Here is a 27,196-nt window from a genome sequence, read left to right on the forward strand (position 1 = left end):
CTATTTTCTCTCTCCCTTCTTTAATACTTCATTCGTCCTATAAAAATAGGCTCATCCGTTCTAAAAAAATATGTGCATTCCTTTTTAGAAAGTTACCCCGCCGTCCCACAAGAATATGCACTATTTTCTTTTTAGCTCGTCCCACAAGAATATACACTTTTAATATTTGAAAACTCTTTTCTCTCTAATGAGGTGAGACCTATTCTCCACTAATAATACTTTAATTATTTTTTCTCTCTACCTCTCTCTTACTTTACCAATTTTGCATTAAAACTTGTGCCGAACCTAAAGTGTATATTCTTTGGGGAAGGAGGGAGTATATCAATTTAATAATGTAGGTCTCACTATCCACTAATGCTACTTTAACTATTATTCTCTTCATCTCTCTTACTTTACCATACCATTATCCTTCTCTCTCTCTTACTTTACCAATTTTGTCTTTAAATAATTTATCATTGTTAATTAATTCGTTCAAGTCGTGCTCACTATATCTGCGTGAACATGAGAACTGCCCATAATCAAGCAGCGACGCAGCTGCACCGAAAGCAGCGGCGATCTGCCAGCGAGACAGCAGTTTTCCAGCGGCGACAGCTTTTCGAGTGGGAGCCCTTCATGGCAGTTTCCGGACTTGGAGGAGGCTGTTGTCGCATCCGCTGCAAAGGCTACGTCGGACCAGCGAAGACGCAGCAACAGCGGCAGCGCCAAAGAAGATGCAGCGCCAACGGCTGTGGGTTCAGTGGGAGTCCAACCGAGCCATGCAAGGTTCGGTCAAGATTCTTTCCAAATTTAGATTAGGGTTTCCTAACCCTTGGAATTAATTTTGGAAAGTATTCAAGATTAATTTAGAAATTAAATTTGAATATATATGGTGGATTTTATATATTATATGAGATTTAATTATGAATTAAAGGATTAATTATAGATTTTATCCTTATTTTATGGATTTGTATGGATTTAATTCCTAGATGAATCCTAGTTAAATTTGGTTAATGACAATCTATTTTTTTATCTATATCCTATGGATTTATACGGATTTATTCGTAGACAAATTCTAGTTGGATTTAGAAAATGATACTATTATTTTATTCTTATCCTATGAGTTTATATGAATTTATTCATAGAGAAATTCTATATGGATTTAGATAGTGAAAATATAATATTTTATTCTTATCTTATAGATTTATATGGATTTGTTCCTAGATAAATCTTAGATAGATTGAATAATTATAATATAATATTATCTTATTCTATAGATTTATATGGATTTACTCCAAGATAAATCCTAGATGAATTAGGATAAGCATTTATATTAATTTATTTTATCCTATGGATTTGAATAGATTTAATTCTATTACGACAAATCTTAGATGGATTAAAATAAGTATTAATCCAAGATTATCCTTATCTCTTGGATTTATATCCTAGATAGATTGAGATCTTAATAATATACAAGAAAATCCTTATTTAATTGGATTTAGATAAATTTATTTATCTGAGAAATCCTAAGTAATGTTTGATATATTCTGTATGTCTATTCTAAATAGAATTAAGATTTATATAAATCTTGGTTGATAGGATTTTATTTTTATCTTATGGATTATGATGGATTTGATTCTATCTAGTAATATCCTAATACGATATAAATAATGATAACCCTAGATCAACGTTATCTTGAAATGTAGGATTTGATTTTATCGAAATAAAATCTAGAATAATTCTTAGTGGATTTAGATAGTTAACTCTATCTTAATAAATACTAAATGAATTTGGATTATTATTATCCAAGATAAAACTTAATTATTTAATTGTTTCTCCCTTGACTAGATTAAATAATTGTCGATAATTATCATGTCTGTTTAAATGCCATGCATTAAATGGATTTATCTGTTTATTTGGTGTTTATCTATTTTTAAGTGCATTATCTGTTTTATCTGCTTATGTGATAATTATGCAAAAACCATATAAAATATCTAAGTGATAATTACAACAAGTGCGTTGTATATGGTCTCCATCGGTTAGTTTGCAAATTTATGAAGCCAGTTTCTAATATTATCGCCACCCATGTTGTGGGGATAATAATCCTAAGAAATGGCATGTTCATAAGGGCAGATTTCTCAAATATAAATAGTATGAACTAGAAAGTAGTTTCTAATATTATCGCCACCCATGTTGTGGGGACAATAATCTTAAGAAATTACAAGTTTCAGAAGTTCTAACAGAATTTTTGAGATAGGTTGGTTTTGTTATCAGCACATGAGCATTGTTATGGGAGTGTGTTGTAGAAACAAGATTCTGTAATACTAAATCTGATGGTCGTGCTTAGGAAACATTTGGCGGCCATGCCGTGCTGCGGTCTCTGGACTATTCGTCGGTGTTGTGACCAGTAAAAATGCTAAAATTTTAATGTGTATTGACCTCTGCTGGAGGGTACAAAATTTTAATTTTACAGTTGCAAGATACATAATTGTTTTGTGGTTATTTGCGATTATGTATTGAGCATAAGTATGTGATAATAAGTTTATTTGTCAAATCTTCATAATGTCATTCAATATTTTGTCTGCGATCCTTAAAGAAAGTAAACTCAAATGTCAAAATTATGTAGATTGGAAACGTGAATGGATAAGATTCTCATCGCTGAAAACTTAGAGTTTATACTCGCCGATTCATGTCCTCCATTTCCTCGACATAATTCCAAGAAGAATGTTCGAGAATGCATTATGCATGTACTTGACAAGCTCTTTGAGGAATAATGTCAAACTATTTCCATTTAAATAGCACGACAAGTCTTGGTTAATGACGATGAAAGATGGATATCAATAGAATCTGTCAAGATGATTCGATTGGAATATCCTAGAATGATAGAATGTTTGGAGGATCATTTGATCGCTCAAATAGTTTCTGACACAAGTCATCGCCTAAAGTAATAAGAAATGATTACAAGAAGGTTTAACTGAAAAGTAGGAAATCTTTACAATAATAGTCGTTATATTACTGCTAGAGGAAAGTAATATGATAGATGACGAATTCATAAAGGCTGCATTTTTCCTAAGTCCTAGTTCATTTGAACAAAAGACTAGATATGGAAATCGGGGAGCCTGGATAGTCATCAATGTTTGTGTGAAGATGTTTTGTAAGTTGGATTGACCTCTTTTAAAGAAGGACAATGACTTACAATACAATGCAACTTCTAAGTAAGAGATCTTGATCCAGTTAGGCTTTTGTTGTAGTGGGAGCTATTAATGCTCAACTATTGTTTTATGATTGATGTCTAAGACATCATAGTATTAAAATAATATAAATGCAACAAGATTGAGTATTAAACAACACATCAACTTCTTAAACAATGAATGATAAAGTATTTATGGATCTTAGTCTTAAGGCCAAGAAAATACTTAGAAATTGTTCAAACTGATCTAAACTATCAAGATTTTAACATCATGTTAAATAGCCTGAGAGTTGAGAATGTCTGTTTAATGCACTATGAGTTAGAATCATTTGATTATTCAGGAGATTCAGAATACATATAGAAGTGCGACATAGAAAAACTAGCAAGTCTCAATGGTTTACACCATAAGGAGACGAGCAAAGGGTTATGATCAGTAGTGGAAGTCTAATCTCCATTGACGAATCCAAGCATTCTGCTTAAGAATGGGATAGTATGTAAGAAGGAATTGAAGTCTTTTTAAGACAAGTTTGATTAAGTGATGAGTTATACTCATTAAAATCTTATCATTGATGGGATAATCGTTAGAAACAACGAGTTACACCCTAAAGAAACTACCAACATCAGTACCTTATACAAAACACGAGTTATGAACTAGAGCGACTCTAGTCTAGCACATCTCAAGGTGTAATGTTGTTCCAACACGTGTTGGAAAGGTGTCCAAGAAATTGGAGTTGAGTACTGAGGCATGTTTTAAGGTTGTCCCAAATGAGGTAAGGTTATAAGTTCTGTAATCTTCAATGATAGAATTCTTGTATGAAGATCATGAGAGGAACTACAAGCCTAACAACGTGCTAACTATCAAGATAAAGAGAGAGATATCGGATTTTCCACATTACCAAGAAGTCATACCATTAGAAACTTTTGCACTAATAAAATCAACTTCAGTACCTAAGATTGTGAAAACCATGTCGTAGTGGGAGCGTTCCATAGGAACATAACTAGTTTATGGGTCTAAGAGTGTCGCAAGACTCAATCTTAGATTAACTTGAACATAATCCATTTAACTACAATGTACCGTCGGTTCATTTGGATATTCATCCTTGAAAATGTAATAGATTTCAAACTACAATCTAAGATAGACAACATGTTTTACAAGACTTGCAATACTACCTATAGGTTGTGTCAGTCAGTGGGAGCTAATATATTTGCCAGTGTAAATGTGGATCTCAAAAGGCTAGAAAATGACAATGGGTTATACCCAAAGATAACATTCTTCTCGTCTGTCATTGTGCCAGGATTGATTCGATCCCAATGTCTATCAGAACTAACATAAATTAGAATGCATGTATTATGATTGTCAAGACAGCCTTCTGTAAATAGAAGTCTTGAGGAGATCATCTACATAGAACATCCTAATGGGTATGTAATGTAGGGTCAGAAACACATGATTGGAAGCTTAAGAAGATCTTCGTGGTCTTAGGCAAGTATATAAATCAAAGTATATGTGTTTTATCAAAATTGTCAAATGTTTGGAATTTGACTTGTGTCCTTAACAGTGCTGTAAGCACCAGGAAGTTGAAAGTGCATTAAATATGGTATTATTGGTACTCTACGATGATGAAATCTAAAAAAGTTGCAAACAACTAAAATTGGCATATGGCGTAGGAAATTGGTTGTCTACCTAATTTAAGATAAAGTATTTAAGAGTATCTAATTACATTTTGAGCATCTAAGTCTTTTAAGATTGCTAGAAAGAAGGTTGAGATTCTCTTAGGAATCCTATATCTATAATGTAAATAGTATGAACTAGAAAGTGGTTTCTAATATTATCGCCACTCATTATGTGGGGACAATAATCCTAAGAAACTGCAAGATTCAGATGTTCAAACAGAATTTATGAGATAACTTGATTTTCGTTATCAACACATGAGCATTGTTATGAGAGTGTGTTGTAGAAATGAAACTCTGTAATGCGAAATCTGGTGGTCTTGCTTAGGCAACATTAGGTGGCCATGCCATTATGTGGTCTCTAGACTATTCGTCGGTGTTGTGACAAGTAAAAATGTTAAAATTTTAATGCGCATTGACTTCTTATGGAGGGTACAAAATTTTAATTTTACAGTTGTAAGATTTTGAAAAGTTTTATGGTAAATCTAATCAATTATCTTACATAAGTTTATGACAAATGGTTAAATCTTCTGTTTTGCAGTGCAAATTAATTCGTCAGAATGTCAGTTAATCCTCTATCTGCAATTCTCAAATAGAATGAACTCGAGGGCCAAAATTACATAGAATGGAAACAAAATTTAGACATCGTTCTCACAATAGAAGAGTACAAGTTTGTGTTTACTACTCCACAGCCTGTCGTGCCAGCAGCTAACGCCTCATAGGCACTACAAGATGCACATAGGCGGTGGCATAAGATAAATGAGATGGCTAAGTGTTATATGTTGGCATCCATGTCAACAGTGCTTAGACATCAGCATGCTGCCATGGCGACTGCTGTCGCCGCTATAATGCAGAATCTCACCAATCTTTTTGGTACTCAGAATCGAGCGGCTAAGTCTCAAGCCTTTCGAAGTATCATGGCGAAGACTATGAAGGAAGGCACATCTGTGCGGGACTATGTCCTGAGATGATGAGCCACCTCAATCAAATTGAGGTTTTGGGAGGGACAATCAATCCCGAGTCCCAAGTGACTATCATCCTTCAAAGTCTACCCCCTAGCTTTCAGCAGTTCAAGCTCAACTTTGAGATGAACAAGAGGAACTACTCCTTGGTTGAATTGTTGACTGAACTTCATTCAGCAGAGGATCTTATGATTCAAGCTAAGGGAGTGATGGTTAGTTCGACACATCATTTCTCTGGCCCTAGGCCTGGCGCAGGAAAGAAGAAAGTGACGAACCAGGTTGCTGCTAAGGGTGCTAAGGGAAAGAAGAGGAAGACAAACAAGAAGCAAACAGGAAAGTGTTTCAAGTGTGGAAAAAAGGGGCATTGGAAGCCAAACTGTCTTAAAAAGGGCAAGGCTACATGCATGCACCAAGCTCTAGTGGTTGAGTCATGTTTGACTTCAACATCTACTCATACATGGGGTTATTGACACAGGAGCTACTGATCATATTTGTTTTGATCCTGACTTAATGCAGGTGACAAGGCGGCTATATGATGGCGAGATCGAAGTCCAACTGGGCGATGCTACTAAAGTGACAGTCGTTGCAGTGGGAGACATTTATTTACGTTTTAGTAGTGATAGAATTTTGATTTTAAAGAATGTTTTGTTGATACCTTCTTTTAGAAGAAATTTAATTTCAGTTTCTAAATTGGTTTTTGATGGATATTTGATTTCTTTTAATGACAATTGAATTATTTAGAAAGATGGTTCTTACATTTGTTGTGGCATCATGAAAAATAATCTGTACACAATCACTTCTACACAATTTAATGAACGGAAATCTGAACTCAATACAACATCGAAAATTTCAAGGAAAAGAAAAGAACCTTCAAGTTCAATGAACGAAACGTACTTATGGCACCCTAGACTTGGTCATGCCAACCAAAGAAGGATTCAAACTCTCGTGGATCAAGACCTTCTTAAAGGTCTAGAAACAGAGTCATTCTCCACGTGTGAATCCTGCTTAGAAGGCAAGATGACTAAGAGACCTTTTAAGGCAAAAAATGTAATAGGGCCAAGGGAGTACTTGAGCTCGTTCATACTGATGTGTGCGGACCAATGTCAACCGAGGCAAAAGGCGGTTTTCGATACTTCATCACCTTTATTGATGATTTCTCAAAAGTCGGATACGTCTATTTGATGCGCTACAAGTCCTAATCTTTTGACAAGTTCAAGGAATTTAAGGCTTATGTAGAGACGTATCATGGCAAGAGTATCAAAAGCTTGTGATCTGATAGCGGTGAAGTGGCTCCTAAAGAGCTTACTTCTATCACAAGTTCCATTAACCAAGAACAAATACCTAATGTACAAAAAATTCTCGTTACTTCAACTTCTACTACAAATGTTGTAGTGCCGCGTTGCAGTGGGAGGGTCTCTCATGAGCCCGATAGATACATTGGTTTGGGAGAATCTATGGATCACTCTTCGGATAGCAATGTATTAGATCCCTGGAATTTTGCAAAGGCGCAGGCGGATGTCGATCATTGCGAATGGGTGAAAGTAATGGATTCAGAACTACAATCAATGATAGACAAAGACGTCTACGATTTGTCCGTCCTACCCGAAGGCTGTACTGCCATTGGGAGCAAGTGGATATACAAACATAAACGTGGACCCGATGGACGAGTTAAAGTCTTTAAAGCAAGACTAGTGGCTAAGGGGTATACCCAAAAGGAAGGTGTCGATTACGACGAGACCTTCTCCCCGTTGGCCATGCTCAAATCGATCCGGATACTTTTGTCTATAGCAGCTTACATGGATAGGGATTGATGAGGTTCATTTCATGCATGTGTGCTATAGTAAAACTGCATCAAATTCTGTAAACTAACAGCCAATTTTGAGCCAGGTGTGTGTGAAAATCGCCATATTCAGAAGAAGGAACAAATCAGTTGGGCGGACGAACGAATCAAGAAAAGAAGGCAAAAACTGCGGCGTTGAGTTGATCAAGTCAGGAATCAGATGGAACCAGCAGGAGTTCCGCATTGGGAGATAGAGCTAAAGACCCCACCACCAAATGTGAAGGGCAGGAACAACATTTCAGAGAGGATGGTACCCTAGGGATAAGAGCCCTACGTCTCTCTATATAAAGGAAGCCCAACACAAGAAGAACGAGAGTCCCGGCCAATGGTGAAAGGGGGGGGGGGGTCTCATAAGCTTTCTTAGTTAGAGTATCTTTAGGAATTCAGCTCTATTCTAGGGCTGAAATCGGAGCTCTGGTATTTCATTTTCTTGATTTCATCGCACACACACACTTTGATGTTTTTTATTTAGTTTTCAGTTTAGTTTTGATGTTATTGACTCTTTGATGTTTTTGATTTAGTAAATTTGAAGTTATATTTCGTTTCCAGTCGATGTGTTTTGTTTCATGCATGATGTTGCTGATATGTTTTCGGTTTCCTTTCATGTCGCACGTCTTAGCTCAAAAAATGTCCTATTCTGTTTTGATTTGGTCAGATCTAGTGTTTATGTTTGAGAGTTTTCAGGATGTTTAGATCTAGCAGTTTATGTTTCATGTCTGCATGGTTATGGGTTAGTTTTCTTGTTTATGTAGTACTAGTTTAGATCTTAGGAGTAGATTCAAGTTTACATGTTGTTATGATGTTTTATTTTGCGTAACTTTTCAGATCTGTTCTTTGTTCTGTTCTACATGTTGATTTGGTGAAGAATATGAAGTTGTTAGAAAGTTTTTAGTTTACAGTGCTTTTTGCAGGGGACTGGCAGTCCCCGTTTATTCTGTTTGTCCATTTATGGAAAGTCCAGTCGAGTTGATTAAGTAGATTAGTTAAGCTTTATGAGTTGATCAGTTTAGTCAGTTTAAGTTTCTTAAGTCCAGTAGTTTAACTTAACGCACCCCCTAGAAAGCGTTGCAACAACCATCCTAAAGTCGTGTCAAGCAAACAAACGTCAAACGCCTCATCTCTGTGGGATCGATCCTTACTTCCCTATACTAGTTAATAGTATTGTGGGTTAAGGTTTTGAAAACACATCTTTTGAGTTCTTCCATTCATCTCACTCAAGTAGGATCAAGTTGAGTTGATCAGTCTAAATCTCCACCAGATCTACTCACCTGTTTTCACAGGTAGAAGGCGTACAAATTGGCTAGTCGGATCAGTTTGACAATCCAACCTGAGCGAGCCACAACGATACACTAAGAGAATGAATGAGAACACACAAAGATACCGAGCTTTCCGTTGTCGGGGATGATGGCGTTTATCCTACATTTGTTGTGAGACACCTTGGGTGTAAATATTGTTGATATTTTCTTTTGTTTCTTTGTTTTGTTTTCAGTTGAGGGACAGCTCAGGGCAACAACCGTGAAGAATCAATGTCCTTATCTATGCGGATCAAGCGTTTTCCCTGGTGGTGTAAACCAAGGGGACTACTAGAGCAAGAGAATACATAGATGGGCCGAGCGTCTCAAGTTTTACTTAAGAATTTTAGTTTAAATTTTGTAAATAAACTCTTTGTTGTTTTCTATTTACCCCAGTTGGAAGGCACCGAGTTTAGGAGGCAAACAGAAGAAGAAGGAGTGGAGCCACAGACTGTTCAGGACGAATCACTTCCCACTCCACCAATTGACTTTGATTCCAACTGTGAAGAAAGCGAGGACATCACCTTCGTGAGTCCACTCGAATTAATGGCCACCCTAGAAGGAGGAAATCCAGTAGGAACTCGCCATGGTTTGTAACCAGGAAGAAGATCTGGAGATTGGTTAACTTTATGCCCACTCGTTGAATGAGCCGACATCTGCCATATCTATCACTTAGGAGCAGGAAGCGGTGTATGTGAATCCAGAAGTGCTAGCCATTTTACCTACCTTTTTGGTAGCTAGTGAGGAGAGTCCGATTAAATTCCTTCGTGAGTTCGACAAAATTTTGGAGAGTGCAAAAAAGGCCAAAAGGGTCAAGTGAGGATGATTTCAAGCTAAAGGTAATTTCCCTCTCTTTGAAGAGCGAAGCAGATACCTGGTTTATAGGATTGGAACCCAACAGCATCAAGACATGGTCAGAATTCAAAATGGAGTTCCTAAACCAATTCATTCCAGCAGCAAAAACAAATGCACTCCGAAGGAAAATCAGAGAGGCTACCCAAGAGTATGGCGAGAGCTTGAGCAAGTACTGGCACAGATACAAAGGTCTTCTAGATGCATGCCCAAATCACAACCTGATGGAAGTGGAGATCTACTCAAGGTTCTACGATGGAATGGATGCAAAGTGCAAAGACTTGGTGAACTCGTCAAGCGGGGGAAGTTTCTACAAACTAAGGCTGAGTAAGGCTAAGATTGTCCTAGAAAAGCTTCTAAATGTAAAAAAGAGAGTACGATGATACATCAATGGCCTCAGTGCAAGAAAAAGTGAGGAGTACACCCACAGAGGACAAGGATAATCTACTGAAGAGCTGGATTGACAAGCTAAAGGAAACCCTCCAGTCAGTGATCGAGTCAAGCCAACCTCAAGTCCTTCAAATCCAAACCCACTTCCAGAGTGATCAAGTGAGTCTTCACCAGAATACAGGGGAATTCTGGAGTTCAAATACGAGTTGGAATCCTAGAGATCAAGTAGAGGTGTACCAACATGAGTACCCACACTGTGGAGAATGGAGCTGGGCAGAAGAGTACCCACCTTTCCCATACCATATTGAGCCCTATCCGAGATCTACCCAAACACCCTCTTGGCAAATGAGATAACCACACTACCAACCTTATCTTGAATATCAGAGCCATGAATTCAGCCCACCAACATACCAACCTGACTACTCCAGTCATTACCCTTCATTCCCAAGTCATCATTATCAGACCTACTCTCCCGAGGCAGGGGATCACTTCCCTACATGGTCGAATGAGGAGTGGCAAACTCAAAGGTCTCACTATCCACTAATACTACTTTAACTATAATTCTCCTCCTCTCTCTTACTTTACCATACCATTCTCATTCTCTCTCTTACTTTACCAATTTTGTCTTAATTCCCGTGACATGCCCATTGCCCATATTTTTATGGGACGGATATAGTACTTTAAATTAGTATGCATAAAATCGCGTGTCGTCCCAAGAATGGGTTATCTTCCCTGGGAAGGAGGGAGTAATATACTCCCCCCGTCCCACAATACGAGTCACTCTTATCATGGGCATGATTTTTAAGAAATGTAAAGAATAGTGCGTTGAAAAGTTAGTGAAATATGAGATCCACTTTTTTGTACTATTAGTTTTATAATAAAATGTGTGAAGTGAGTTAGTGGAATGTAGGATATATTTACCATTTATGGTAAAAATGAAGTGTGTCTCCTATTGTAGGACGGATCAAAATAACAAAGTATGACTCTTATTGTGGGATAGAAGGAGAACATTTAAAGTTAAACAAAAAATTCTTATAACAAAATAACAATTAACATTATATTACATGTATTAGTTAGGATTATATGTCTCTCAATTTTAAAATGTTATTGCGCCAATCTTTTATTCAAAAATATGTTTTATAATCCATGATTTAATAGTTCTAAGTCTGAAGACTGAAAGGTATAAATCCAAATATCGGTCTCAATAACTATGGAAGTGATTAAATTATAAAAAAAAACTTAAAAGAGTGGACTATAAAAATGGTACTTGAAAAAATATGATTTGCTCTTTGGTTTGCTATCTGAAAAAAAAAAATCACATTTTAGATACCTGAATAGGAAAAATCACAAATTAGGTGCCTCAACTAACTATGTAAAACACGTGTAAGCTCTTAATAGCGTCAGGGGAAAAATGGTCAATGGAGACACCTAATTTGTTTTTTTACCTTTGCAGTTACCTAAAATGTGATATTTTCCACGTCAAATACCAAAATGGTGCAAACCATATTTCCTAGATACTCCTCCGTCCCAAAAAAGATGGTGATACTCCCTTCGGCCCTCCACTCGAATAACAATTAACTTGTTTTTTTTATCACCAGGTTTCTAGGTTTTGGTTTGGCCGAGAGACATTCGGCTCTTTTATTTCTTCAAGAATAACTCCTTTCCACTTCACTTTTTACAACTCATCCAATAAATTGTTTTGATCTTGCTTAGCCTACACCATGGCCTTAGCCTTTGTTTGTTGAACACATGAACTTTCTCAGCATACTTGATTTGATATTTATGGATTTTTTGTATACTTATTTTGAAATTATGTAAAAAAAAGTAAAAAGTATTTGACTGAAATGCCCTTTTGAAGGCATTTTCAGGCAAAACAATGTCAAAAAAGTGAAAAAAAATACTTCTAACGATATTTAATCATAGTTGAGGAACCTCTATTGCTATTGCTAAACTTTAGTGCCAAATTTAATATTAATCCATAGTTGAAGGACCGATAAAAATATTCACTCTAAATAAAATACATTTTTTGGCCTAATTAAGTTAAGTTGTATTTCTTTTCGGGTGGTTCTAACAAAGTTAAGTAATTTCTTTTAAGTAAAAATTATGAATTTTAACTGCAAAATAACACCTTAAAACAACTAAAACAACATTTATATGTATTACTCACTGTATCTCATCGTAAAAGGTAGTATAATGTTTTTTATTCGCATACATTTTAAAACATAATGATAAAATAGTTAAAAACGAGAAAAATGAATATTCGTTAATGGAGTACATGTTGATTTAAAGTGAATGAATTGTGGGGCTGTGGTGTGTTGTTTGTTTAATACGAAATGAAAATATAGTGAAATCATAACTAATGATAATGAGTGTATTCCTGTATGCCCAAAAATCCATCTATCTCCTGCACTTTCTCAAAATTTGAATCTCTTTCACCGCCCCTTTCAGTTCTACCCTCCCACTCTCCACAGATCTCTCCTTTACAGATCCATTCACTCCCGATGCTCTACACTGCAGATTAGCTGAAACCCCCTTTTTTTCTTTAATTTAAATTTATATTCTGGGTTGTAAAATGGAGTTCACCGAGACGTTTAAACAGACAGGCCCCTGCGCATTTTCGCCCAACGCTAGATTTCTAGCTGTCGCCGTCGATTATCGCTTAGTCATTCGCGATGTTCATACACTCAAGGTACCTAAATTTCTATTTTTTTCACTCAATTTTCGCTATTTAGAAGATTTGGCGGGGGTTTTGATTTTTTCATAGATGTAATTTACTGTGTGATTTGAAATTTGGAAGTCTTAAATTCTGAAATCCTCACTAACTTATATTTAGTCGAGATACATATTTGCACCACGGTTTCAGTTAATGAGTATGATATAATTGCTTGTTATCGTGAAGGCTTGAAGAATTTTGGATCAGTCTTCGCTTTGATGGTCTAGCAACATTTAATGTTTTGCACTAAAATTGACTATAGAAAATGCAATAATAATGTGCATTGCGCAGTAGGAAGAAGTGCATATGAGTTGTTCTTTTGGTTTACTGCACCAATACAAAGATAGTAATGATATAGTGTTGAATCAGTGCTAGTACATTTTACATACCCACTTTAATGGCTAATGAAAAGGCTACGTGCATTGAGGTATATTTTGGTTCTTTGAGTTTTGGGATTTATCTTATGTTGATTGCGGCTAAGTTGTGTTACAGGTGGTGCAATTGTTCTCGTGCTTGGACAAAATAACGTACATTGAATGGGCTCTTGATTCCGAGTACATACTCTGCGGTCTATATAAGAGGCCTATGCTACAAGCATGGTCTTTGGCTCAGCCGGAATGGACGTGCAAAATTGATGAGGGTCCTGCTGGTATTTCATATGCAAGGTGGAGCCCTGATAGTCGTCACATACTAACAACTTCTGAGTTTCAGCTGCGGTTAACTGTATGGTCATTGCTGAACACTGCATGCATACATTTGCAATGGCCAAAGCATGGTTCTAAGGGAGTATCATTTACCAAAGATGGAAAATTTGCTGCTATATGCACTAGGCGTGATTGCAAAGACTATGTTAATCTTCTTTCTTGTCATACATGGGAAATTATGGGTGTTTTTGCTGTAGACACGTTGGATTTGGCTGATATTCAGTGGTCACCTGATGATAGTGCAATAGTCATATGGGATTCCATTCTGGAATACAAGGTACAGATTATTGCCACTATCTGAAATTGTCTTTAACTGGTAGTATAAGTTAAATCTGTATGCTGTGGCTCATAACTATCAGTCATCCAAAATAATGAGCTTTATTGTGAAACCCACAATAGGTAAACTAACTTGCTTTCTAATTTTGCACCCACATGATTGATACTCATCTATCTTTCCCTAGGACACACCACACCACTCTCACTCTCTCTCTCACTCTCACTCTCACACATCACTGTGCATTCCCAAAACATAGTTCCTTATTATCTTTGAAAAGTTGGGCATAGAGTAATTATCCTTTATTATTGTGGTTCATTTAAGAATTAGATAATGAAAGTAATGTTAGTTTATTTCCAGAGGCTCTTATGCCAAAAAATGTGAATGGGCTTTGATTTTATTAAAAGAGAAGAATGAACCATGTATTATATTATGGTATTCTGGACATGACTGTAACTTTTTATTTCATTACTTCTGGAGAAACCTATAAACTCATGCTGTGTCTTTGAATGAATACTTTTGCTGTGAACAATTGAAACTTAGAATTCAAAAGGAGTCTTTCTTTATGGTCGCCTTCTATTTTTGGCATGGTTTTGTATTCCTCATGTGTACCTGTTATGCCAGTTTTCAAATTTAATGGCCACTGATCTTCATATTGTGGAAAGATGTGCATCACTACTCACTAGTAATTGATGACATCAATGAATAAACATGCATAACTTTATTTTGACTAAGAAGTTATTCTTCTTCCCTCGTGCCTTATTTACTAACACATTTCTTTCATGTCAATTTACATTTCCCAGGTTCTGATATATTCTCCCGATGGTCGGTGTCTGTCTAAGTATCAAGCATATGAAAGTGGGTTAGGAGTCAAAAGTGTTTCTTGGTCACCCTGTAGCCAATTCTTAGCAGCGGGGAGCTATGACCAAATGATACGGGTTTTAAATCACTTGACGTGGAAAGTGTTTGCAGAGTTTACACATCTATCTAATGTTCGTGGTCCTTGTGCTGCTGCGGTTTTCAAGGTTGGAAAAATTGTAGTAACGTTTACCTTATGGCCATGTATTCTTTTTTCTTCTATTATAGTTTTCAATCCTTTTTCCATTATCCAGGAGGTAGATGAGCCCTTGCTACTTGACATGTCAGAATTGTCACTGAGTGATGAATTTATTCAAAGAAGTTCTGGTGAGTCCCCATCATTCTTGATCGTGAATACTCATCTGCTTCATTAGACTGTGAACATTATGTTTCTGCAGTGCCTTATTTGTTCAATGCTGCAAATGCAGCTGCTTAGAGGTTTTGAACTACTGTATAAAATGCGGGAACGTTTTGCAAAATCTAAAGTTTTGTTAACAAGTCAGTTGTGCTTCCAACTAGGTTATCCTGGGTTATGAAGTGCAATGTATTTGTTGTTCCCTTTTTTTTTGCCTTTTTGTTAATATTTGATCAGCCTCTCTAGTAAGTACCACAACTATAAGTATCAAACACAAAATAAGTTGTCAGTAAAGCAACTAACATAAGGCATTATTCATTTTTGTCCTCGTTAAGGAGATGTGAAAAAATGACTTTTTTATTACCACAATACCATTTTTTGCTAGATTTGGATACACCTATCCATCTAAATTATCTGTTGCTGAACATCTAATTTTCATCATGTCACAGTTTTATTGTGCAATAAGTTAGTTAGTATAGAGCCATAGAGGTTCTAGCCCAGCTGCCCAGGTTCTCAACAAATAAAACAGTCACATGTAATATTTCCCTCTAGAACTGATTGTATATTTATTTAGTTGATCTGATCTTTAATTATATTGTGCTTCAGATATCTACACTTCTCCAGTAAGTTCTTTATAAATGACATGATGAAAAATTCCATGTATGGCTTCGTTTATGCCTATTGCTTTCTGTTTATGTACGCTGATTGCCAATCCCAAATGATTTCATCTGTAGATAATGGTGCCGAGCCTTGCATTCAAGTTAGGTATGATGTCTTGGAGGTGCCAGTTACTCTTCCTACACAGAAACCTCCTGCAGATAAACCAAACCCCAAACAAGGGATTGGTGAGGGCCAAACACATGTGACTCATTATATATTGTTTTATTTTCTTTCAGCATGTGCTATGTTTCCATCTAAAGCTTCACGATTGCTTGTTTTGTTGGCATCTGATTTACTTCATCCTTTTGTCCTGATTGAAGAGTACACTTGTGTTTTTCTTTCGTGGAGCATTCGATCCCGCCAAACGCAAATGCTTTATACTGCTTGATGTGACGTGTTTCAGCAAGTCTATCCTAATTGATCATACAAGGATGTTTTGAACTGAATTACTTTGCTATTGCCATGAACATTCTGAATATTTAGATTTCACTTGCTGAGATTGATGATAACCCCTTACAGGACTCATGTCATGGAGCAGTGACAGCCAATATATGTGTACCCGCAACGACAGCATGCCAACAGTGGTCTGGGTATGGGACGTGCAGCGTCTAGAGCTCGCAGCCATCTTGATACAGAAAGATCCAGTTCGAGCTGCAGCTTGGGATCCCACATGTTGTCGTCTAGTTTTATGCACCGGAAGCTCTAATCTATACATGTGGACCCCTTCAGGTGCTTATTGCATCAACGCTCCGTTTCCTCAATTCTCTGTCCTTGACTTGAAATGGAATTCGGACGGGAGCTGTCTTATTCTGAAAGACAAAGATTCGTTCTGTTGTGCTGCCGTGCCCCTGTTGCAAGAATCCAGCGATGATTACAGCTCCGATGATTGATGTCTGACTCAGGTTGCTACTTGCAAACTCATTTACAACAAAGATGTATCAGGTGTTCTAAGGTGTAGTAGTAGTATAGGAATCTTAACTGATGAGGTGTAATTTGATCAGACAGTCTTAACACTGTATATCACATGGTTGAATTATTTGCATTTAATTTTCATCGGATGTATGTAGCTTAAGGACAGATTTATGATCTCAAGTTGATTAGCATCTACTCACATTTAATGTGTACTTTTATTTTTTTTTTCTTATGAGAGTTGTGTTTGTAATTTTGTGATTTATATTTTATTTATAAAGCAAAATAGAATAGTTTCAAAACTAATCATGTTGCTGCTTTATTTTGTGTGACAAATCACCGTCGGACTTCATATGATTGATATTATGGCATTAGATCACTTTCAACCATTTATAACAAATTTAATTCATTTTATTGTTAAATAGTGATTTTATTTTAAATATTCACGTCAAATTCAAACTTGAAAGGGTATTTCTTATCCACTCAATTTTCATACTTACAAAATCTCAAAGAGTGATTTGATGTCATCGTGAAATTCCAAAATTCATCTGTCCTACAATTTGAATATGAGTTTTAATCCACAATTGATAAAGTAAGAGACAAATAAAAAGAAAAAAAAGTAATGAAAGTATTGTTTTTTTGGAGAATGAGTCACACCTCATTAGAATGAAAAGAATTTCCATATTTGAAAGTGTTTTCTTATTTATTTTAAATTTTAGAGTATTATTAAAAATAATTTTATACTGAAAATAATATGCCGACCATGTCCACTTTAAAGACCATTCTTCTAGACGTACTAATCAAAATGACGAGTACTATACGTATTATAATTGCCAAACCCATCTTATAATTTTTTTTGTTTTACAAAATTTATTTAATTTCACAAAATTCATAAAAATCAAAAGTCAGGTTTACTCTTTTTCAATATAATTTCAAATAAATTAATAAAATAACAAATCAACCTTTGATTTTATGAATTTTGTGAAATTAAAAATTTCAATAACATTAAAAAATATATTAGAATCAAATTAAATATATAAATCGAAATGAACAACACTAAACGTGCGTCAAACGAGAGTGATGACAAACTCATATTTTTATCGGTTTAATTGGTCTGTTGAAGTGCTAAATGATGAGTTTATTACCCGAAATTGTCTTTGTCTAGCCAATTATTCAATCTTTTGGAGTTTTATACGTTTGTTTAGTATTTTAGGAAAAATAGATGGAAAAAGAGGAAAAATGTGACTGTGCCTGATATGGAGGCAGAATGGCTCTAAACAGAACCACTCGGCCGGGTGAATTATCATAAATTCTACCCCTGCCGGGTATTCCAGTTTCAGCATGCGAGAGTCAGGAGGGGGTCGATAATTACCACCCGGCCGGGTGGATTTACACTGTATTAATTCACCCGGCCAGGTACTTCAGTTTGACGCCGATTATAGCAGAAAACGCGATTTTGAAGAAAGAAAAATTAGAAGAAAAGGCTAGGGTTGCAGTTGACGAGATTCATTCTACACCTACCGCCTCCAACACTTACACACATCCCCAAGAACACTTTGAGAGAGAGAATTGAAGATTGAAGACTTCCAATCAGAAGATTGAAGTTGTCATTCTGTAGATTCATTCTCACATGAGTATCTTAATCTTTTCTTCATGTTTTTCGTAGAATCTTTTGTTTCAAACATGGTTTTTATGAAGAACATGAGTAGCTAAACATTTCTTGTAGAATTCTTGGTGATGATGCATTAATTTCATAGTTCTTACCTTGCTCTTGTAGTTATTTGATTATTCTTGGGTTTATTCCTTTCAATTGCTTGATCACCACTTGATTGTGTATGATTAATTAGATTAATCGGGAGATGAAATAATTAATCTGAAAATAAGAATAATTCACACCTTAATACAATAGAACTCAGGAGAGTTGAGGTTTTGAGTGAGGTCTTTGACCTTATCGAGCTTTTGGGAGTTAGGGGTTTAGGATTAGAAGGGGACTTCAATCCTAGCACCTAATCTACAGGTTTCTCACCTCGAGAGGGGGTTTAATCTATAATCGTCGTCGACTTAATAACTCTAGAGACACCAAAAGGTAAGACAATTTGATTGGATAAGAGCTTTGGAATTGTGCATCGGATCCTTGAGTTTTACAATTTTCTCCATATTATCTTCTCACTTGTGTTTACTTGTTTTCACTTGTTTACTTGCTTTTTATATGCTTTCAGTAGTGTTAGAACAAACCAAACTTTTCCATCTCTCTCTTACTTTACCAATTGCGTATTAAAACTCGTGTCGTTTCAAATGTTGTATATTTTTAGGCACGGATGGAATATTAATTTTATAGTAGAATGTGAGTGGAATGAATTAGTGCAGTATGAGGCTCATTTACTAAAATTGGGAAAATGTATGTTTTTAAATGGCTGACATCCCAAAAATATCAAAACGTGCCACGTTTCGGCGGACGAAGGAAGTACTTAATCATATTTTTCTTAATCAGTGATTACAATATGTAATAATACTCCTTCCGTCCCTGAAAAGTATGAATTTTTTTTTATTTCGTTCCTAAAAAGTACTATACTGAACTTTCTAATTTTGAAAACTTCATTTTCTCTAATAAAATGAGATTCATATTCCAGTAACAATACTTTAAAACCTTTTTCTTTCTCCCTCTCTTAATTTACCAATTATGCATTAAACTCATGTCAAACCAAATATTCATATTTTTCATAGACAAAGGGAGTATTATTTTTTCGACAAATAAACAAATCCTTAGTATTGTAAATAATCTCAAATCCTACGATATTTTTTGGAATAATTTTAATATCTAAATTTTGAACCTGTTTGTAGTTCTAAAGTTAGGAAAGGATGGATTGAATTAGACTTATCGAAAATGGTGGCGCACACGATTCATTATAGCATAGTATTTTGTAATTCGGTGATCAAAATTCCGAGTTAAATATCGTCACTGCAGAAACCGTAAAAGCAAACGAGGTCGGTTAAGATTCTTAATTGCGTCTGCTCCATCTCTTCAACTACCTCTTCTTATCGAAATATTAAAACCCCCTTTTTCCAATTCAAATCCATCGACACCTTTTACTGTCTTTGGATTCTCCTCCTTGGATTTTCTGAGTAATTGATACTAGTAATCAACTCAGCTCCGACATTTTTCTTCAGTTTTGGAGTGAATGCAGAAACCTCTGATTTGAGACGATTTGAAAAGAGAAGTGATATGGAAAACGGCGCTATCAGCTCGACGGACACAGGTAACGGAGGGGAGGACGTCTACAGTTCTAAAGAATCTAATGCTTTCTACGCTGATCATCTCGTTGTCATGGTGCACGGGATTCTCGGAAGGTAATCAATCTGATTGTGTTTTTTTTTTATTAATTTGCATCCAATTTTTTTAATCTGAAGAATTGAGTTGCTGTGGTGGAAAGATGTGACTTGATTTTGTTGATTCGTTCGATTGATTTATGCAAACTTGGCGTTGATGGAGAGTTAAAAGCACTAGAAATAGAGATCATATACACATTTCTTTGGATTGGAAGATTTTCTCACTCAATTGTTGATGATATTGTTTCTGTTTGTGATCGTGTCATTGCAGTGGATCAGATTGGAAATATGCTGCTGAGAAATTCGTTCAGCAGCTTCCGGATAAAGTGTTTGTTCATTGTAAGTTGTTCATTTCTGTATAAAGTGATTATGATCCGTGTGACTTCTTCGTTGTTTTATGCAATCCATTCTTCCCACTCGGAAGTAAGAAGAATCCTTGTCCATTTTCAATGGATCAGCCAATATTCTTAGGGGTGCAAGGTGATTTTGTAAGATAAGGCAAAATTTCATATCCATTCGCATAATTGGAGTGGTTTTGGTATTTGCAACTCCTTATGATTCAATAGTGGCATTTCTAATTTATATCTCATGAAATTGTTCTTTCAGAAAAATAGTCTTAGCTCTGTAGCTTCCTGTGATATCTATTCTCTGCACTCTCTTACTTCTATTACTGAGAAATATTAGTAGATTTTTTTCTTTCCCCACTTTTCCTTAAAAACCTTTTTGAACTGCAGGTAGTGAACGCAATGCAGCAAAGACATTGGATGGTGTGGATGTGATGGGTGATCGACTGGCTGAAGAGGTTGTTTCATGTTTTTCGTTTATGTTATGCCTTTTCGTTACCACTCCACAGCCTCGATTTCCAGAAAGTATTACATGGAATAAGTAACCATGGTTTGATTTATTAACTGGCATTGAATTTCAGGTCCTTGAAGTAATTAGAAGGAAGCCTAGTTTGAGGAAGATTTCTTTTATTGCACATTCTGTTGGGGGCCTTGTAGCAAGATATGCTATCGGGAAATTGTATAAACCTACAATGAAAGTAAATGGGGAAGAACTTTTAAATAATGAAGAGTCCAAGGGTAAAATAGCTGGTCTTGAACCAGTTAACTTTATTACTGCTGCCACTCCTCATCTTGGTTCTAGGGGTAACAAGCAGGTATAAATTTCCCTGCTCATTGCCTTCATTTTTATCTGGTATCCAAATGATAAGAAAATTTTAAGTCACTTGCATGCAACACCTATGAGTTTTTGTATATATGCCCTTGTTGATAATTTGATATTGAACTGTCGATTTTGCAATATATGGCCTTGGAGCAGTAGGATTTACATCTCCAATATTATTGAGCAAACTTAGGAACTATCTAGGAATTATTTGTTATTTCTTGTAGATGATGTTGTATGGCGAATACTAAACTTAGTGCAGATAATTGCCAAAGACTTAAATACTTGTGGGCTGTGGCAATATATATAATAAATCTCGTATGTTGAAACTGATATTGTCATTTGGTTAGGATATTTTTGGTGCATATTGTTTGTGTGCAATATTAGGGAAGTAGATTCAGTAAAACGTGAGAGAGAGAAAATGAATAACACTATTGAAATCATTTAATAGTGGTCTTCTTTAGTACACAAGATGAAGTAGTGTAAGACAAAAGAGCAAATGGTGGGGAAATTGAATGAAGCTTGACAAGTCAGTGTCCGGCACAGAGGTTCAATTGATGGATGACGATGCATGTAACTGACATTTGAAACTACAAGTTTGGCATGGATGGACGGTGTAGAAGACTTGTGGTAGTGGCATGGTGCAGAAGTTAAAAAAATCAGTGGGAAGAGAGATGAGACAAATCAGATGAGAGTGTCCTTCCCTTATCTTGGGAGAGATGTTGCACATCATAAGGAGACTGAAAACGAAGCAATAGTTGATTAGGGAAAAGATAAAAGAGCAGGAGCTCAGGTAGGTAAAAGATTGATCAAGTTAAGGTGAAACTAAAGGAAGAAACTGGAATCAAATAGAAAACCTTCTGAAAAATGTGAGGCTCACAGGTGATACCTGCATGAGCACTGCTATGAACTTCAACAGTAATTTTTATTCCCTAAATGACTAACTATACTCCTTGAATCCTTATGGAACTAGGTCTCCATGCAACAAAAGCCTGTTTCACCCCTTTATGCGAGGAACTATGGTTCTAAAAAAACCCCTATTCATCAGATTTTTCTACTAACTCATCCCGTGATTACTTTCTCAATAAAAGATAACTATGATATAAAATAAATAGAGATATCGGGAATGATAACAGAGTTGGAGTTTACAGATGGTGTAGTGTAGTGTGCAGTTTCAGTAAGATGCTAAAATGTTTACTGATCATATTTGTGTATAGTTTAATGGTTCAACCGAATGAGATATAATTCCAAAACATTAGGATCATTTCCATTGAATTTAATGCTAGTTCTGTTTACTTCAAAACTCTCATGATTGGTTGGATATAGTTTATCTTGTAATTAATCTGTGAGCAATGAATCTATCTTGTAACTACTTTTAGCCTTTTCATGTACAGGCTGCCTTTGGTGTTTGGTGGTTTTATGTATTTAATTGGACTGATGTTTGATATTACTTCATTATTGCAAATCTTCCAGGTGCCGTTTCTCTTTGGGGTTACTGCTTTTGAGAAAGTTGCTAGTTGTGTAATTCACTTGATATTTAGGAGAACAGGAAGACATCTCTTTATGAACGACGACGATGAAGGAAAGCCACCGTTGCTGAAACGCCTGTTGGAAGATAATGAAGAGGGCTGTTTTCTGTAGGCTTTCTCCCTTTTCTCTAACTATTAGCTTGCTCTAGATGCACAGTATAAATTATTATTTGGTGCTACAACTAACGGTATTATGACTTTCCTACGCAGGTCTGCGCTGCGATCTTTTGAACGTAGGGTAGCTTACTCAAATGTTGGCTATGACAGTATCCAAGATATAAACCCAACTATTAACAATCTTTATGCACTAGTTTATCTGTTCCATATGTATTTTCTTGTTTTTTCTTAACCACTTATTGGTCAGATATTGTTGGCTGGAGAACATCATCTATTAGACGCAATAGTGAACTACCCAAGGTCCTACCTTAGCCTTGCTGTTGTGATTAGTCTATCATACTTCACTGCTTGTTTGTGACTTTTGATCTTTGACAGTGGGAGGATTCTGTTCATGAAAAATATCCTCATGTTGTGTATGAAGAGCGCTGCAAGGCATATGACAAGCAGTTGTGTGAGCCTACAGTAGAAATTGACGGTTTAGACGAGCTGGAAGGTTTGTGACTTCCTCTTTCTCCTGCAGGGTGTTTAGAAAGCTATAAAATTAAATTTTGCTGTTAGTTGGACCTCAGATTAAAGCTTAATTCTTCACTCATTTGGAGTTTGAAGAGAGCTCTGTTGTCAGTTTCGTTGATATTTTTCAAGTAAAAAGCTGATAGATGTTTTATTCTTAATGTTGCTATAAAATGTTGTTATAAACAGAGGAACTAGTGAACGGCCTCTCTAGTCTGTCATGGGAGAAAGTTGACGTAAGCTTCCACAAGAGCAAGGCAAAGTTTGCTGCCCATAGCATTATCCAGGTCTCTCTCGTTTCCATCCTCCTATCGTACGCATCTAAATGATTTTCTTCATCTAGGGCTGTTATGTTGCTTGGTCTTGCAGATTCATATTGCTTTCATTTTTCGACAGTTGTTCATGAGCTATGTCATATTGCATTGCTGAGTTTCTCTTGCTGGAAACCTATCATAGCTCGTACCTTGAAGACGAGGGATTGAACTTTTTTTCTGGCTGATTGTGATATGCAGGTTAAAGACCAATCCATTCATTCTGATGGCGCGGACGTTATACAACATATAATCGATCGTTTTCTTCTATAGGAGAGCTTGAGCTCGTCTGGTAAATCTTGGTTTCATTTGCTGCGCTATGTTGAAGAGGCTATGTATGTTTCGTAGTCATTATTATGATAACTCTGATTTATTAATTGCCGTCGAGTGTAAATGTATTGGTAACTTGTTTAATAAATGAGACTACTTTTATTGGAAACTTATGGAGGAAATGAAAAACCTTCAGTTGATAAATAGCGTGAATGAAATGTAGAATAAAGGGCATGGAGATGGAGCAGATAAGGTAAATCACCATCAAATTGGGGTTATTATAGTCAAATATATTACTATCAAATATGGGGAAGCCCACTCTAGTATATCAAACACTCGACAAAATTTGAGTTCTTTTGCCATTCTTGGTTATCATAAACCATTGATACGTATTAATTATATTCATATGTATCAAAAAAAAAATTATTTGAAGAGAGTAGAGGAGTTGGAAAAGGACCGTCTGTTTTTCTGAAGAAAATATATTATAGATTTATGGAGAATTTTGGAAATAATTAGATACAGTTGAATATAGACTAAAATATACCATCAAATACAAATTCTATATATTGTATAAATTTCAAACTATAATCTAGACTGTTAGAAAATGTGATAAAATAATATTAACAGAAAATGTCAATAGTTGACATTGTGCTGACAGTGTGTTGACATTTTCTTTTGATATTATTTTATCTATCTGTTGACATTTTCCAACGGTCCAGGTCATAGTTTGGAGTTTGTACAATATATAGAGTTTGTATTTTATCATTACCCAATATGTAATAGTATTATAGATTTATTGAGAATTATGGAGAAAATTAGATGGGGATTAAATAGATATCTATATCACACATGCACGGCTAATCTAAAACTTAAATTTTCTTGGTCAAATTGTGTTATATTTTCTTGATAGACTTTGGAATTTGGATAGGTGCTTAGTACTAAACATAAAAGGAACAGTTTGCTAAGAGCAATTTTGTGTGTGCTTTTGATTGCAGCGAAGTTATAAGTAGAGTTGTTGAATCTACAAATCATCTTAGTTGAGGTTGTGCAAGAAAGATTTGCCAAATAGGATTGATGATGATGAGTTTCATAATAGATGGATTTGCCAAAGTTGTCTGTTGCATAATTGAGGGTCCAAAGGAAAGGTAATTTTCTTGATTGGAAAAAGGTGATATAGATTTTTTGGAACTGAGTTGTGATTTGAGCTGAAGCTTTTTTAGTAGTAAATGATTTTTTGTCAGCTATGGTAAATTGATTTAAATTTATTGACAAAGTATCGTGCTATTCTGTCTCAATCTATCTGGTAATCTGGATATAGCTCATCTATTCTTACAAGTTACAACTGTCGCCTATTTCTCTGTTTCTCATGTCTAAGCTTCCTTCCTGTAATAAAGAGTTCTATCATGTTTATTAAATTCTAATTTATTTACATGGCACCTTTAATGAAAATTGTTAGCTGTTATATTTTTGTTACAACCTCAATTATTGAGGTCTTTTATTAATATAAATTGAAATGGATCACAAATTTATTTTTTTGACATAATTGGAATGGTGGGGGTCTGGCAACATTTAATTGGGGACCAGACCATCTTTATTTAAGAGAACCAGTTCAAAATCATGTACAGTATAATTAAAAAAGTTCAGCAGACACAATTGTATCACAGTTCAAAAGAGTATCATGGAATATATTCAACTTTAATAATTTTTAAATGCAAGTGTTTTGAATTGTATACACCGTACACACTTTATGGTAGTTTCCATGAAATTAATCAGATCCACTGTAAATTACGAAGACAAAAGTTCGTTTTTTTTATATTAAGCCAATTTCAATTAATAAGAATATGTTTCGAATATACTTCCTCCCACTCATGACAAGTACTCAACTGATTCCCGATTATAGCGATTCTAAAAACTTAAAAGTGGTGTAATATACTCCTGCCATTATAGTTTTTTTTATTATCAGTTAATAAATATCTTATTTTATTTTTACCATGCAATTATTTCTAATATTTCATTGACTTATCTATCCATTTTTCTTTTCTAAAATTACATAATTTCTGAAGATGTGAGATGGGGGCGAATCCTCTGCTGTGGTAATAACACAACAGAGGATGTTGTGCATGAAACGCATAATATCATAAATGAAACGCAGACATATTTTAGTTTTAATCCTTTTTTTTCCCTTTAATTGCTTGAAGTAACTTATTCAAGCATAATCATTGTATGAAATTCAGCTTTCACGGGGGTGTTAAGGTTCTTCGCAGCTTTTCAATCCAAGCTTCTTTTTAATCACAGCCCTTGGATCCTTGAATTGGATGGTTGTGATGATCTGCATTATTACACTATAATGGTGCATTATTAGTCGGTGTGCATTATTCAACTGAAAATCTGCATTATTACACTATAATGGTGCATTAATAGTCGGCGTGCATTATTCAACTAAAAATCTGCATTATTAAATGACACGTGACATCAATCTAACCGTCGGATGACAAAATCGTGGGGGTGAGATTAAAAAGAACAATAGAACAAAAGATACAAAAAGGAAATGAATATATCCATATATAGATGTATTCAAATCCTTTTTCCATATTTTGTTCTATTGTCCTTTTCAATCTCGGCCATTCAATATCAAGATCATATGGCCCAAAATAATGCCACATGAATTTAATTTTATTGATTAAAAAAACCGAAAAGGTCAAAATTGGGATACACAAATGAGTTTGTTATGGTAACTTCCTTAATTTTCTCTTCCAAAATCTCAACGTTTTCTGTCAATGACCAATCGATGCAATCTGGCGTTTCTCACATCATAATGTACATATTATATTATATGATGGTTGTTTTAAGTTCTGTAATGCATGGTTTTGTGATCTATAATGTACATTTATATTGACCAGCATAATTTAAATTTGGCCGTGTTTGATTGATCGGCGTACGTTTCTTGTTTTCCCCAAGGGGTTAACAATCCTAGGGGCTAGGGTGTAGTATGTACTAAGTCTTCAAACCGTCTGTCAAAGTAGACGGGTTTCAGTCATTCATCTAGGGTCTAGAAATCATATCCGCTAGGTAGTATTTTTTAACTGATACACATAATGTACATATTATATTATATAATGGTTATTTTAGGTTCTGTAATGCACGATTTGTGATCTATAATGTATATTTTTACTGACCAGTTTTATTTAAGTTTGACTGTGTTTGATTGTTCGGCGTACGTTTCTTATTTTCCCAAAGGGTTTAGCAATCCTTGGGGCTAGGGTGTAGTATGTACTAATTCTTAAAACCGTAGTCTAAGTACACGAGCTTCAGTCGTTCATCTAGG

At 35.4% G+C, this 27,196-nt stretch overlaps 2 protein-coding genes across 3 annotated transcripts; both read left to right on the plus strand.

Moving 5' to 3' along the window:
• The first annotated feature begins 12,510 nt into the window (after positions 1-12,510).
• LOC121740905 (WD repeat-containing protein WRAP73-like) lies at positions 12,511-16,847 on the plus strand. The gene is made up of 6 exons (XM_042133559.1): positions 12,511-12,859; positions 13,376-13,864; positions 14,665-14,886; positions 14,974-15,046; positions 15,809-15,919; positions 16,254-16,847. Exons 1-6 carry the CDS (start codon positions 12,743-12,745, stop codon positions 16,622-16,624), a joined length of 1,383 nt encoding a protein of 460 aa, XP_041989493.1. The 5' UTR covers positions 12,511-12,742; the 3' UTR covers positions 16,625-16,847.
• Positions 16,848-19,514: 2,667 nt separating this feature from the next.
• LOC121740900 (putative lipase C4A8.10) lies at positions 19,515-24,040 on the plus strand. Of its 2 annotated transcripts, XM_042133554.1 has the most exons (11): positions 19,515-19,628; positions 19,812-19,991; positions 20,242-20,309; positions 20,705-20,772; positions 20,896-21,129; positions 22,608-22,771; positions 22,874-22,929; positions 23,028-23,080; positions 23,156-23,273; positions 23,480-23,577; positions 23,803-24,040. In XM_042133554.1, the coding sequence occupies exons 2-11, from the start codon at positions 19,867-19,869 to the stop codon at positions 23,872-23,874; spliced, it is 1,056 nt and encodes a 351-aa protein (XP_041989488.1). In that variant the 5' UTR covers positions 19,515-19,628; positions 19,812-19,866; the 3' UTR covers positions 23,875-24,040. The 2 variants fall into 2 exon arrangements, with proteins under 2 accessions (XP_041989488.1, XP_041989487.1); XM_042133553.1 differs by having other exon boundaries at positions 19,527-19,991.
• The last annotated feature ends 3,156 nt before the right edge of the window (positions 24,041-27,196 follow it).

Source organism: Salvia splendens, chromosome 7, assembly GCF_004379255.2.
Source record: "Salvia splendens isolate huo1 chromosome 7, SspV2, whole genome shotgun sequence".
Lineage (NCBI taxonomy): Eukaryota > Viridiplantae > Streptophyta > Magnoliopsida > Lamiales > Lamiaceae > Salvia > Salvia splendens.